The 15,446-nt window shown below is 42.0% G+C and overlaps 2 protein-coding genes across 2 annotated transcripts; one reads left to right on the top strand and one right to left on the bottom strand.

Annotated features, from left to right (window-relative positions):
- Nucleotides 1-1,996: 1,996 nt before the first annotated feature.
- On the bottom strand, nt 1,997-10,510 carry creld2 (CRELD disulfide isomerase 2). Its single transcript, XM_004082908.4, has 10 exons — nt 10,115-10,510; nt 9,856-9,938; nt 9,621-9,731; nt 6,918-7,009; nt 6,652-6,828; nt 6,475-6,573; nt 4,174-4,257; nt 3,940-4,035; nt 2,356-2,496; nt 1,997-2,267 (listed from the first exon to the last, which is right to left on the bottom strand). Exons 1-10 carry the CDS (start codon nt 10,250-10,252, stop codon nt 2,209-2,211), a joined length of 1,080 nt encoding a protein of 359 aa, XP_004082956.1. The 5' UTR covers nt 10,253-10,510; the 3' UTR covers nt 1,997-2,208.
- Nucleotides 10,501-15,426, top strand: alg12 (ALG12 alpha-1,6-mannosyltransferase). The gene is made up of 9 exons (XM_078941788.1): nt 10,501-10,940; nt 11,665-11,797; nt 12,328-12,501; nt 12,580-12,774; nt 13,655-13,757; nt 13,869-14,093; nt 14,677-14,846; nt 14,970-15,045; nt 15,121-15,426. The coding sequence occupies exons 1-9, from the start codon at nt 10,782-10,784 to the stop codon at nt 15,353-15,355; spliced, it is 1,470 nt and encodes a 489-aa protein (XP_078797914.1). The 5' UTR covers nt 10,501-10,781; the 3' UTR covers nt 15,356-15,426.
- Nucleotides 15,427-15,446: the final 20 nt, after the last annotated feature.

Consider the following 15,446-nt stretch of genomic DNA (forward strand, 5'->3'; position numbering starts at 1 on the left):
CACAATGGGGAAAATTTCATTTATCTGTGGCAGCAAAAACGACATTCAGAAATAAATTATTATCAAAAATGAGATTCTTATTAAATAAAAAAATAAATATTAATTATTAAATAAATACAGCTGCAAAACTGTAAAAAACATGTGGTCAGCAAAACATGTGTTCAACTGTAAAAAACATGTAAAAACTTTTTTTTTTTTTCAAAATACAGAAATAAGTAATGAAGTTCACACCATAAACAAACAACTGTTCAGGAACAAAAACAACTGAAAATTGAAAAAAAAACTACAACAAAAGAAAAATAAATAAATGAGTGAATGAAAAAAAAATCCTGGGACCGTGGAGTGTCACTTTAACACAGTGTTGTACAGTCTGATGGCTGTGGGGAGGAATGACCTGAGGTAACGCTCCTTCTTACACTGAGGGTGCAACAGTCTGGTGCTGAAGGAGCTGGTCAGCGCCTCTACAGTTTGGTGCAGGGGGTGGGAGGGGTTATCCATGATGGATGTTAGCCTAGACAACATCCTCCTGTCCGCCACCTCCTCGATGGACTCAAGTGTGCAGCCCAGGACAGAGCCGGCCTTCCTAACCAGTTTGTTAAGCCTCCTCATATCTCTGCCTGTACTGCCCCCCGCCCAGCACACAACTCCATAAAGGACCACTGAGGCCACCACAGTGTCGTAAAAGGTCCTCAGCAGCTGTCTGCACACGCCGAACGACCTCAGTCTCCTCAGCAGGTGAAGGCGACTCTGACCCCTCCTGTACAGAGCATCCGTGTTGTTGGACCAGTCCAGTCTGTTGTTCAGGTGAACACCCAGATATTTAAATATGTCCACGACCTCAATGTCTGAACCCTGGATGTTCACCAGTGACTGTGGTGGTGAGGACCTCCTGAAGTCCAGGACCAGCTCCTTTGTCTTGCTGGTGTTAAGCAGCAGGTGGTTAACTTCACACCAGCCAACAAAGTCAGAGACGACCCCCCTGTACTCCTGCTCATCCCCCCCTGATACACAGCCCACAATGGCATCTGAGAACTTCTGCAGATGACAGTGGAAATTGTCATTGAAAATTGTCATAAATTGTCCTAGGTGAGCTAATAAAGTCATTCTACTCTATTCTTTTCTATTCTGTTGGAAGATCCAGCCATGTTTCGTCCTCAGTGCTCTCGCTGATGGAAGGAGGTGTTTGACCCACATCTAACCATACATGGCCTCATTCATCCTTTCCTTAATCCGGATTAATTGTCCAATCCACTCTAGAAATTCAGACCGACACCATGACGTTTCCACCCCCATGCTTCACAGTTACAGTGCCTTGGGAAATTAATCAGCCCCCTTGAACTTTTTACCTTTGGCCACATTTCAGACCGCAAATAAAAACATAAAACTGTATTTTTTGAAAAGAATCAACAACAAGTGGGACATAGTCATGAAGTAGAACGAAATTTATCTGTTATTTAAAAAATTTTTAACAAATAAAAAACTGACAAATTGGGCGCGCAAAAATTATTCAGCCCCCTTAAATTAATACTTTGTGGCGCCAACTTTTGCTGTCTCTTAGGATGTGTCTCCATCAGTTTTTTTTACATCTAGACACGCTAGGCTCTTTAACCCTTGTGCCATCTTATGGGGTCCAGATGACCCCACCCTTACATTGACGTGTTTTCCCTTCCATGACAAAGGTGGATAAAGGTGGAAGATTTCATGTAATCCATGGACACCAGATCACAAATCATTAAAGAAAAAAGGTTCAGCTCACTGTCTAGTGTCTTTTTAAGAGTGTGTCCTTCGACAGCTCTTGGGTCTTGATGGAGATCTTGAAGTCTGGCTGGTTAAAGGTGTGGACAGATGTCTTAATTCACTCAATATAATCTCCTGGATTATATTTTGTCACGTTTTTCTATGAGGAGCATCACAAATCTCTCATCTTTTTAACTTGCAGACACGGTGACCCCACAGAATGGGGCAAAACATTTAGATCAATTCAGACACAGTCTAATTTAAATTAAAGAAGTTTTGTCTTTATTGAAACAAATGTAAAAGCATTCAAGAAAATGAACAAATGAAGATGGGTGGTCTTAAAGCAGATAATGTCCCCATTTGTTGTTTGTCCTTTAATCCAAAACTGGAGTTCGATGGAGTTTGGGAGCAGCTGGTCTTTTTAAATAAAAAAGTGGGTTTAAATGCTCCTGATGTTCCTCAGTTGTGCGATTAAAGTTCCCCGTGTGAATTCTCTGCTGCGTCAGGACTTCCTGGTTCTTCTGTCTGATCTAACAGAAGAATAAAAGCATGAGATAGAATCTTTCATAGGGCTTCACTGCGGCTCATAATACGTCTAACCTGAGTGGCGTTTCCCACCTTGATCTTGCGTTTGAACACATTCTCCATCTTGGTCCTGGAAGCCTGCCGAGCAGAGGCACCTGTAGCTGCCGTGGGTGTTCAGACACTCCTGATGCTCTTGGGTGCACACCGCCTCAGGCTCCGAACACTCGTCAATGTCTGCAAGAAACGCAGACTCCGGTCATTTCTGGAAATGGTGATCTTATTCTGATTCAGTCACAAACTTCCTCTGATCAGATTCCCTGCTTCCTGCTGGCCTTCTGGGTTCTCTCTTCTTTAGCTTTTTATTGTCATTTCTCTTATTTGTGCATTTTATTATGGGGGGGGGGGGGGGGGTATTTTAATATTTTATTGCATGTGTGGGGATTGGGGTTTTGGCGTCCTTGTTTGTTTTTATGTACAGCGCCTTGAGCTGCCCTTTTTTCATGAAAGCAGATTTAGAAATGAAATAAAATGGAATTCATTGGATTTGATACAGTCGTGTAATGAACAACTGCTTTCCTGTGAGGGGAGTTCTGGGGTGTGAGCGCCCTCTGCTGGGCACTGCATACTTGACATGCCTAGCATGCAGAGTAGAAATGAGGTTTAAAAAAAAAAACTGACTTAAAGCCACAAAATCTGGAATTTAAAAATAACCTACTCTGCTTTTTGATTTTTTAAAATCATTTTTCTATCTTGTTATCAAGAGAAAACAAATATCGTTTTATCATGATCACAACAAATATACTGTAGCGTCCCCCCCCTCCAAACGACTTCTCTTCCTGGTGCGTTCACTGACCTCCGAACATTAGAAAACCCAAGCAGCCGCCCAGCCCAACTCAGTCCGTTCCAATCATTTTTCTACAATACAGTGAAGCATCTTCCAATAGCTACTTCCAGCAGCGTAAGGCACCATGTCTGGGTTTCTTGAACAGAACAATGAGTTTACTGTCCTCAAACGGCCTCCACAGTCACCAGATCTCAACCCAACAGATTACCTTTGGGATGTGGTGGAACGGGAGATCGGCACATCTGGAGCAACTGCGTGATGCTGTCATGTCAACATGGACCAAAGTCTCTGAGGAATCTTTCTAGAACCTTGTTGCACCTATGCCACCAGGGATAAAGGCAGTGCTGAAGGCAAAAGGGCGTCCAACCCGGTTCTAGTGAGTGTAATTCAGCTTTGACTTCAAAGCAACACTGCATGCGGTGCTGCAGAAAATTTGTTGGAATCTCAGAGAGTCATCAGTAAAACAGCAGTGATGAGAATTTTCTCCAATAAAGAAAAAATATATATATATATATGTTTTGCTCATCAGCAATAAGACTACAAGCATTTTATGCACTTCAAGTATTGGAAAAGAAAGCTATTTAAACAGTTCATTAAAATTTTTACTTCAGAACCTCCAAATAAGCACTTTGGTCACCAGTTATATTTTAAGTCGTAGTCGAGTAATATTTGGATAACTACTGATTACTACTTAATCAGTACAAACACTACATTACCTCGAGTACCTCCATCTGCCTCTTTGGTTTTACAGATCAGAGGTCAGCAGGCTTGTCCCCGACTGACCTGTCATTTTAATTAATAAAAAAAACAAAAAACGGACTTTTCCTTTGTACCTTTGCAGGACCCCTCCACATGTCGGTACCCGTTGGCACAAGCCTGGCATTCATCGGAGCCGGCTCCAGAGCAGCCAGAGCACGCCTCGTCACAGGCTGAGAGAGAAGCAGACAGAAAGAAGATGTAGAAAGGCTTTAAACGAACATCTGATCCCCAAAGCAATCGGAGGAATTCTCCCTTCGTTCTATTTAAACCGCCGTGTGCCGGCGCCGCTTTAAAGAGCGTCTCCTCACCTTTGCAGGAATAAGAGCCTTCGGAGTTGAGGCAGTATTCCTCCTCTTTGCACGGAGAAGGGTCTCTTGCACACTCGTTCACATCTGCAGCACAATAGATGTTTTATTAGAGTTTAATTCAAAATTAAAAAAACACCTAAAAGGTGAAATGTTTTAAGACTTCTCACGCATGACAGATTGGAGGGAATCTCTCAATTTTAAGAAAAATCGGATATTGTTGTATATCATTTACTTTAACAAAACCGTGTAAGGGTTAATGGCCGACAAAGTATGCATTATCATTTTTTAACGCACGCCGTGGATGTCCGACGCGAAGCGGAGGCTGGTTGCTTCGGCGAAGTGCGTTAAAAAGTGATAATGCACACTTTGAAGGCCATTGACCCGCTTATACCATGGTCACTTACAAAAGAAATAAATAGTTACCAGTTTTTAGTCCTTAATTCTTGTTTTTTTCCAATTTGGATCGCTAATCTCACAAAAAGCGAACTACATAAGAAATAGTCCGTGTCACGCCGCTCCACTGCTGCAGTCAAGATTTGGCGATATATCTATGCTGATCTTTCCGATGGGTTGAATAAAGCATCAGTTCAGAGAGAAAGTTCACCTCCTACCGCTTGTTTTTGTCCAGATGATGAAGCAAAAGGTTGTTTTAAAGAAGCCGGCGCAGTGATACAGAAGATTTAAGATCGGTGATCGGAACTTCTTTTTTCACTGTGTGGTTATCCTGTGGTACATCACTTTTTATACCATGGTCCGGTTGAATACTCGATTCTGATTGGCTGCTGGGTATGCGTTAAAACCTGATAACCGCACGGTGAAAAAAGAAGTTCCGGTCGGCTAGCTTAAATGATTTGTATCACTGCGCCGGCTTCTGTAAAACAACCTTTTGCTTCATCATCGGGGCAAAAACAAGCGGTAAGCGATTAACTTTCCCTCTGAATTGATGCTTTATTCAACCCATCGGGACGATCAGCATATATATATCGCCGAATCTTAACTGCAGCGGTGGTGCTGCGCGACGCGGACTATATGTTACGTGATGCGGCGCGATGCGCCGCATCACGTAACATATAGTACGCTGTTTATGAGAAAAGTGATACAAATCGAAAAAAAAAAACAAGAATTAAGGACTAAAACCTGGTCAATATGTATTGCTTTTGTAAGTGACCATGGTATAAGCGGGTTAATGGCCTTCGAAGTGTGCGGTTACTACTTTTTAACGCACTTCGCGGAAGCAACCGTCCTCCGCTTCGCGTCGGACGGTTCAGGCTTCCACGGCGTGCGTTAAAAAGTAGTAACCGCACACTTCGTCGGCCATTAACCCTTACTTAACGCACACCCAGCAGCCAATCAGAATCGAGTATTCACCCAGACCGTGGTATAAAAATAGTTAACTGGTTAAACCATCTTAGAATTTAGCCTGATAAATCAATGTTAGTTTTGAACAGTTTTTATTATTTTATCTGAGTTGTTTCGGAAAATCTTTGGAGGAATTTGTCATTTTCTTTATATCAAAGTAGTTTTGAGATTAGCCATAATAAAAATTATTCCATTGATTTTGTTTTACAATTTCAAAAGGTGGCTCAAAATTCTTTCTTTGGTAAACTTCTCTTCCATAAATCAGACACTGTGATGTCAGTGAAGAATATAGAAAAGGGTTTTTACCATCTATAGGTGGTGGGAAGTTCTCCTCAGAACAGGTCAACTTTTGGTCGTGTCAATCAAAATCTGGTATAACAAATGTATTTTCATAATCCACATTGTCACTTGTTTTTTTAACCAGAGTGAATTTTGTTTCCAGGTTTCATAAATTTACTTTTCGAATGACGTTTGTGAAACAAGTGTTTAAAACTTTTTTTATTCCATTTGAGAGGAGCTTTAAACAACTAGATGACATATTTCCTGTACAAAATATTTTGTATATGAATGGATAATCTGCATTACATTATTGTTTGATAACGAACATTTGTCATTTGGGAACAGTAGAAGCCCTAATACGGAGCCCTGATGGACTCCACTAATGATGTTATTTGAAATGTAATCCCTTTCAAGCCTTTATAATATAAACTCTTAATTTTAAGAAATTTTTTTTAAAGCAGTTTGGCAGACTAAATCCCACTTATCTTGAGTCCTTTTGACCACATTTATGATAAAACTCAATTTAATTTAGCATAAGTTGATACTCTGTAAGAACAACATTCAATTAGTTCAAGGACTTTCAAAATAAAAGATTATATACACAAGTAATCCAATTTAATGATCAGAAAAAGTGAAGAAGGGGCCTCCTCCTCTTCCTCTTACCAACACAAGCCTCTTGATCATCTTCCTCCCAGCCCTCCTTGCACTCATCACAATCCTGACTGCTCGCTCCGTCACAGGTCTTGCAGGCAGCGTGGCATTCTGACGCAGGACGATGAGTAGCACATTTCAAAACCATTGCAGGTTTGGCGAAACCTCAGATTCTGAAAGTTTCCTCACCTGCGCACAAAGAGAAGGTGTCGTTCCGCTCTGCGTTGAAGAACCCGTCCGTGCAGTCTAAGCAGTGGTCTCCCTTGTAACCGTGGTCGCAGCTGCACTTCCCGTTCCCTCCGCGAGTCCCGTCGCCGTCGCACGCTCCCCTTCCATGGCAGGGCTTCTCAGATCCCCCGACACAGGCTTGACGGCACAGACACACCAACAGCGACTCCCATCAAACACGCAGCAGGCTGAGGAGGCAGACGCTCTCCTGAATGAGTTCTCCTTACCGGTACAATCAGGCCCAAAGGTTCCTTTAGGACAGCACACTTTAAGAGTTTCAACGCAGAACCACTTGTGCAGATCAGGGTTTTTGGTTTTCCTGCATTCCAACAGGAAGAGGAAATGATGAGATTCACACACAGCATTGGACAGATTTCACTAAAAAGGGTTATGAAGAGACAAAATGAAGTGGGTCAATCATGTTGACCTGAGTTGATCTTGCATACTTTTTAAGACTCACGTTTTTTTTCTTTGTTTTTTTTTTCTTGTAGCATTTTCTTCATGATGGAGGATATAAAGTGCTCAGTATAAATGAGTACACCCCACTACATTTGTCAGAAAACCTCTAGTGTCCTTCCAGAATCAACATTTTCTATGAAAACACTTACAAAAGGTTGCAAACAAGATATGACAAAAAATAAAAAATAATAAAAATAAAAAATAAAAATAAAATCACACAAAAAAGTGATTTTCCTAAGAAAAGGTCCATGTGGCAAAAATGAGTAAAACCCCGTCGTTTTCTTAGGACAAAAGCCAAACTTAGGACTGCAAAATTGTAATTAACAGGCATTCAACCACAGGTAGGCCTGCACAATATACCGCAGATTTATCGTTATCGCAATATCCAGCCCTGCAATATGCATGTCGCAAAAAATCGTAAACCTTAAATGTGTTAAAACAATCTTATGGCAGCTTGAAGCGTTTAACGAATCAAATAAATCCCTTTATGCATTTGACCAATCGGATGGAATCCTTCATGTTGTTGACCAATCAGATGGAGGCCTATTATGTTAGAGATTCACCTCCTATATTGACGAGGGTCATTTGGAGTATAATTTTAAACTGTTGCAATGATATTAAGAATTATGTTTTTGGTTATTTTGCCGTTTGTTTATATACCGCACATTATATCGGTATCGCAATATTAATCTCTAATATTGCAAGTTTTCCTCATTTCGTGCAGCCTTAACCACAAGTGAGTCTCGTGATTCATTTAATAGGTGTCCAGCACACGTGTGACTAGAAAAGGGCATTTCTTGACAAAGAAGAGTCCGTCCCATTTCATGCTGTCAGCAATCGCTAAAGAAATGTCACCAAAACTGAGAAAGGAAATCCTTTCTTTGCACAAAAAAGGTGAGGGCTAAAAGAAGATCAGCAAAGGTTTACATATCAGTCTAAATACTATGGCAAAAGTGATCCGAAAATTTAAGAAAGGTGGAAGTACAACTATTTTACAGAGACGACCAAGCTGTCTACGGAAGCGAATAGCGTCTTCCGATGAGAAGGGTTGAAGAGAACCGCCATGCAAGTTCACTGCAGTTAGCTAAAGCAGTGGAAAGCCAAACTGGAGCGGAACGGCACGCATTGGGTATCGTCCACGAAGGAAGCTTCTCCTAAAACCCATGCACAAAAAAAAAAAAGCATGCCTAGAATTTGCTACTAAAAACGATGAAGACTACTGGGACTCAATACTCTGGAGTGATGAGACAAAGATCACCCTATCTGGTTTTAAAACTGTATGGCATCACAAAGGTGAGGATGTCAAAGAAAAGTATATGGTGCCTACAGGGAAACATGGTGGCGGCGGTGTCCTAATGTGGGGCTGCATTTCATTGCTGGGATCAGGAACTCAACAATGTACTGCTCTGTACTGAACGAGAAGATGTTCCCATCATGGTGGAGCAATTTTCCAAAACGACAATGATCCAAAACACACTTCTAAAGCTACTGTGGCATTTCTGAAGAAATACAGGGTGAAGGTGATTGAACGGCCAAGTGTGTCTCCAGATCTGAACCCAATCGAATTCTGAAGATGAGCATCACTCTCCATCCAGCATCCAGGCTCTAAAAGAGGTCATTCTTGAAGAATGGAAAAAGATAGGTGTTGCAACATGTTCATTCCACGCCTCGACGACTTTGGTCCTGTCCTTCAAAATCACGCTGCTCATACAAAATCCTAGCTGTGGTCGTTTTTGTTGCAGGGTGTTTTCATTTTTGCTTCAACCAAATGAAGTAAAACTGAAGATTATTTGATCCAAGTTAGATCATTAACCTTAAGTTCATGTTATGAACGTCAAGAAGCGTTCAATAAAACTCAACCTTGTGGAAAGTTTAGAAATGTTTCTTTTGTTCATTGAGCTACTGATTAAATTCGTACTTTTTAACCCTTATGCCATCTTGTGACATAAGGGTTAACCCCACTAGACAGTGCGCTGCACCTTTTTTCTTCAATGATTTGTGATCTTCACTGGTGTCCATGGATTACATGAAATCTTTCCACCTTTATCATGGTAGGGAGAACACGTCAATGTAAGGGTGGGGTCGTTTTGACCCCACAAGATAGCACAAGGATTAAAGGGAGTGTACTCATTTTTGCTGAGCACTGCATCTAAAGATAATTAACATTAAAATAGTATTTCTGTGTATCTCTTTAGTCAAATCATTTGAATCAGGAGCAGTCGGGGGAAAAAAAATGCAGTTTCAAAAAATATCGTACTACTTATGTAGAAACTACAACGGGTGGGACACAAGCTCCATGACCCGTTCTGATGCATCCACTTGTAGATGTGCGTCTTTCATCGTTTCCTCTCGAAACTTTTTGGATTATCCTGTTTGTCGTTTTCATGGAAACTTACAGCACTTTGCTTAGCCTGCAGCAGATTCAGAGAAAGCGTACACACACACACACACACACGCACAAACACACTCACCGCTTGAACCACCAGGTCTCAAAAAGCTCTTCGTTTTCTTCTACCATCTGATTGCATTCGAAGCTGCTGCTCTCGCACAGCTCCTCCAGAATCTCCACCAGGCGAATCTCACTGCAAAGACACGGGACAGGCCCTCATCCAGCAAAACGCCGACTCTGATGGATGGGTGATCAATATTGACACGGGGTCTGAACTATTAGCTCTGGGTCGAGCTGACCCGCTGTGTTTGTCCCACCTGGTCTCATATTTGGAAAGCTTTCTCTCCTCCCAGGCTGTGTTGCCTCCTCCAAAGTTCTGCTTTGCCGTTCTATCAAAACCCTGAACACAAAACAATGCAATCAATTACTATACAACAACAACAAAGTCAAAAAAATAAGAAGATGTGATGCTTTAAGGTCAATAATCACTGCAGACACGTGTCATCATCCATGGACCAGTGTTTAATCTGGTAAATCATTCTTAAAAAAAACAAATGGTTAATTTCAATGTCTGACCTTGTTGAAGTTATCAGTAATTTGCCGACAGGTGCTGCACGCGCTTTTTAGGTCCTTTTTGGCGACGACGGCGTGGAAAACTAAAAGGATGGTGACGCAGGACAACAGTCGGAGCTGCAGTGGACCGGTGGACAGCATCTCAGTCAACACTCTCACACATGAACGTAGAAAGAATGAAGCAAACTGCCCGCTGCTACTAAAGCGTATTAGCGCTGGGACACATCTAAACGAGCTGCTCCTGGCATTAAATCATCAATACAAACTCCCTTTGCAAAGCACAGGAGAGTAATATTTACATGCTGGCTGTACTAGGGGTAAAAAAAAAAAAAAAAAAAAAAAGGATAACCTGATGCGGTTCTAGTTTTCCGCGTCAGCTCATTAAACAGATTGTGGCTTGCATCGATTGGCTGGAATGTCCGTCGTTTAAATAAATAGCCAATCAGGAGCCGCCACGCGCGGGACAACGAGGAATGTGAAGAGATCCTGAAACGAAAAAAGACACGCCTAAATAATTGTTTTATTTTTTTAAACAGTGTAACATTTAAAAAAAATATATAGTGTAATTTCTGTTAGCCCTAAATGTATTTTTATAATTAGAAATAAACATATCAAGGGATATTAGTTTCCGGTGTTAAACGGAAGTAGAAAAAGGGGCAAAATAGCCGTCATGGCCGAAAAGAGGATTGTTTGGGGTGGACATTTGCTCCTTTTATTAGTTTGTGTGGCTTTTCTTCATTTATTTATCTGTCCGTTTACCAAAGTTGAAGAGAGCTTTAATCTGCAGGCGACACATGATATTTTATATCACAGACTCGACTTTGATAAAGTAAGTAAGCTAGCATAACAGCAGTCAGCACAGGAAGGTAATGCCTGCTGCTGGTGCTTATAGAAAATGCAAAATATGATGAAAAAACAAACAAACGTAAAGATAGGCCAATTAATATAAATGAATGTCAAAAACCTTACTGTGAAAGCTAAGGGAAAGTATTTTAAGGTTTATTTTTGCATTATTATATTTAGTTGACAGGTAAACAAACTGATTTATTATTTGTTAACAGTGTGATCACATTTTTTACATATTTGTGAGAAAAACAAAACAATAGATGTACAAACAATGACTTATAATTCTCAAGTTGGGATACAACTGTATAGTGCGTTCGCCATTTTGTAGAGCTTTCTGAATCTTCCATTCTTAAAGCTAGTGTCCTACAAATTTCCCAGAGGCCTCTGGGAAAAACCGGCGTGCATCACTCCTTGCTGGATTAGTGGATATAGACCACAATGCATTGCGTTTGAATGATTTTTCAAGTGGAAAAAAATGTGTTTTCATTTATTTAATAAATCATCCAAGTTTTCATTCTCAGATGAAAGCAGATTCATTACTTGTCTTTGTAAAGTGCAATTAAAAAAGTAGTGCTCATTGTGTCTGAATTGCCTCTGTTTAGGCATTAGGATTCAGACATGGCTGTAATTTGTCTCTAAAACCTATTTCATTGACCCAAAATGAGTGATTTTTCTGTAATTATTGTTGATGTTCTCCTCTCCTCCAGTATGACCATCATGAATTTCCAGGTGTGGTACCTCGCACTTTCCTCGGCCCACTCTTCCTCTCCGTCATCAGCAGCCCTTTTGTTTTTGTCTCTTCTCTGTTGGATGCGCCGAAATTCTACTCTCAGCTCATAGGTAGATCGAATCGCAAGCAGATTATTTTTATTTATTTGAAAGTCCCACTCCGATGAAAATGTTCTTGTTGCCTTTGATCTGATTACCTGACGATGGAGGATGTGTATAAAGAAAATTACTCTTAAAGTTGTAGTTCTGGATATTAACTTTATTCTAACCGTTACGAATCAAAAAAAAATTCTATTTGAAAAAAGCTTATTTGTTTTGTAGAAAATACGCTGGGCGAGCAACAAGCTCCCTGCTCCATTCCAGCAATAAAGCTCAGAGGGGAAGAGGGGGTGGGATTGCTCAATGCCAACAGTCCCGCCCACAAATCAGAAGTGAATTTCTAATGAACTACTGTCGCTCTGCAGAAACTATGATCTAGAAAACGACAGGTTCTTTTAAACTTCTGCCTCCAAACGGCATAATCGTCATTAAAAGACCACACTTTGACAATAGCTTCAAAGAAGAGCGGAGTGGGACTTTAAGCCACAGTTTGTTTCCTAACATCCAGGTGCGGCTTTTTTTTGTGTGTCTTTCTTGTGTAGTCAGAGCTTCTTTAGGGCTGTGTGTAACCGCTGCTTTGTGGCACATGCAGAAGGAGGCGAGGAAGCAGTTCGGTTCCACGGTTTCTAGCCTTTTCTGCCTGATCTGTGCTTCTCAGTTTCACCTGATGTTCTACAGCACCAGGACTCTCCCGAACGTTTTTGCACTGCCGATAGGTGAGTTTTCATTGTGCTCCGAAGTTTCATTTCCCCTTGTTTTGTTGAAGCTGACTTTGCAAAAATTCCTGCCTGCAGTTCTCTTGGCGTTCACAGCGTGGATGGCGCAGAAACACGGCCAGTTCGTTGGCCTCTCCGCCTTCGTCATCGTGGTGTTTCGGTCGGAGCTCTGCATCTTCCTGGGCCTCATGTTACTGTTGTCCCTGCTGAGCAGGAGACTGGGGCTGCTGCGGCTGCTTTGGTACGCTGCTCCTGCTGGAATCCTCTCATTAGGTTTGTAAAATTAGCAGAAATATGTCAATTTTACTTTTTTTTTTCAAAGTGTGTCCAAACTTTTGGTGTGTACTGTAAAAGGTGAATTGAACTAGACCCCTGACCTCACACTGCATCCAGTCCAGCTTTGGTGCGGCTGCCAGTCTTTACGTAACTTAAAAAGTGCGAGAAGCTCTCACGCGGCATCCAGTTTGGTCCGGCCTCTCCGGCGCTTCGAATCCGTTTTGTTGGCTTCAAATTTTGGCCGGACACCGGAGCGAGCTGGAGCACTTTTATTTTTGTGACGTTGCGGCAAATGAAACACCCTAAACCGGAAATCATGCGAGCGAGTGTTTTACCGTGAAGTCATTTACGTATGCAGACGGGTCACGCAGGAAAAGAAGTGTCATAAAATACCAAATCACTGCGTGATAAGGGTTTGTTTACTAGTACTTCCTATATAAATGGCGGGTTATCACGTGAACCTTTGTGAGTTACAGTCCTGGGAGGTCGGCAGCAGAGCCTGTGGCTGCAAAAGGACTGCAGCCGTCCGAAGACGATGTGAGTCATCTGCTGTAGCTAGACCGCCACGGTGGCTGCACCGAAGCTGGACTGGCTGCATTGTGATCCCAGAATAAGGCGCCTTATCAGTCAAGTCAATCAGACTTTATTACTTGGGTTCACAGTAATTCTAGAACTTGATTGTACATTTTAGTCACGTTAAGCGTTGGAACAATACCTGTAACTCAACTTTGGCCTTCAGCTTCAACAAGAGGCCTTCAGCACTTCTCTGTCTGCTCAGCTGTTGGACTGGACAAGTTAAAAAAACAAACAGTTTAACATCTCTACACGCTAAAAATATGCTATGCTTAAAAAAAAACACTTTTTTTATGCTCTGCAGCTCTAACGGTTGCTGTCGACACCTTCTTCTGGAGGAAGATGCTGTGGCCCGAGGGGCAGGTGTTGTGGTACAACACCATCCTGAACAAAAGCTCCAACTGGGGAATATCCTTCCCGCCAACAAGAACTCCTGTTTGGCGTTCAAAAACTCCAATTCACGTTTCTAAACTGCCATTCAATTTCAGCAGACTTTTCTTTGACTCCTTGCTTTCGTAAACCTCCCCTCTTCTGTGGTACTTCTACTCCGCCGTGCCGCGCGGCCTCGGCTGCACGCTGCTCTTCGTGCCCCTCGGCCTCCTTGACGCGCGGATGAGGCCGCTGCTGCTTCCAACCGTCGGCTTCGTCCTCGTCTACTCGCTGCTGCCGCACAAGGAGCTGCGCTTCATCATTTACACCTTCCCGGTGTTCAGTTTGGTGGCGGCACGCGGATGCTCTTTCATGTGAGTACAACTTCTCAGGAGTTGAGCGTTGCTAGCAATACAAAGTCGTCTGAATTCCCTCAGTCACATCCACACAGCGATTGGTCCAAGTCGGTCTGGGTCAGCATTTTTTCATTGGCGACTGCCCTCGCCAATCAAGGGTGAGCTTGTTGGAAAGCCACACCCCTACCCCTGAAAGCGGGGAACACAACGCTTAATGCATTCAATGTGAGATTGAGGCATCTGATTTAGTAACATGAATAACTTGCACTAAAGAAAAAATATTATCAAGAACATGTTAAAGGTAGTGGAGAAAGTATGATTTATTTTTTTTTTTCTGGACAAACATGACCAATAGCTGTTTTTTTTCCCCCAATACAAGATTTGAGTTTTTTGAAAGCAGTGGATACTTCCTGTTTGGAATGTAAGGAGGGGGGGTCACTCAGTCCAATTCTCATATACGGTCAATGGCATTGATGCACACTAGTTGTTTTGCAAAGACTTCTCTATATAGAGCACCAAAGTAGTGAGGGGAATTAAGACACAACCTAAATGTAAGAATCTAAGCAGTAAAGAGGAAATAAACCTTTCATTTTGATTCCAGTTTGAATAACTATCGGAAGTCTTGGATGTACAAAGTGGGTTCAGTAGTTGTGGTTGGTCAGCTGCTGGTCAACGCTCTCTACTCAAGCGTTTGCCTCTACATTTCTCACCACAACTACCCAGGAGGCCAAGGGATGCTGGAGCTGCACAGAATGCTGCCCCCTACAGCAGGTAAAGAATTTCTTCATTGTAGTCTGATATTTAGTCTTTATGTTCAGGCTATAGAGTCATGATAAATGGACATGGATTTGTTGCTTGTAACCCAGAAAACACAACATTTTTGCGCGTTTGCAGATGTTTCTCTCCATATCGACACTTATGCGGCTGAAACTGGAGTGTCGCGCTTCTTACAGCAAAACACAAACTGGAGGTTTGTTGGATTTCTAGTCGCCACAGCCGTTATTGATCAAGTTTGTAATGATTGCACTTCTTACTTATTGGACAGATATGACAAAAGAGAAGACGTGGGTCCCACAAGCCCTGAAATCCAAACTTTGTCGCACCTCCTGATGGAGGCCAACGACAGCAGGATCCAGCTGCTCCGCAACACTCATCGGCCGATAGCCTTCATCCGAGGTTACCACAACATCGTCGTCGACACGGCCCGCTTCCCCCCTGCCAGTGTACAACTGGAGAGGAAGACTGTTCTGATGGAGAGAACGACGACCCCCCAGCGATGACAGAAATAAAGTCTAATTTTTTCTATTAGAAAACCTCAAATTTGTAAATAAAATCTCATTCGTCTCCCATATTTTGCAAAAAGTGTCGGCA

Source organism: Oryzias latipes, chromosome 23, assembly GCF_053564925.1.
Source record: "Oryzias latipes strain Hd-rR chromosome 23, Olatipes_Hd-rR_3.1".
In the NCBI taxonomy this organism is placed as follows: Eukaryota; Metazoa; Chordata; class Actinopteri; order Beloniformes; family Adrianichthyidae; genus Oryzias; species Oryzias latipes.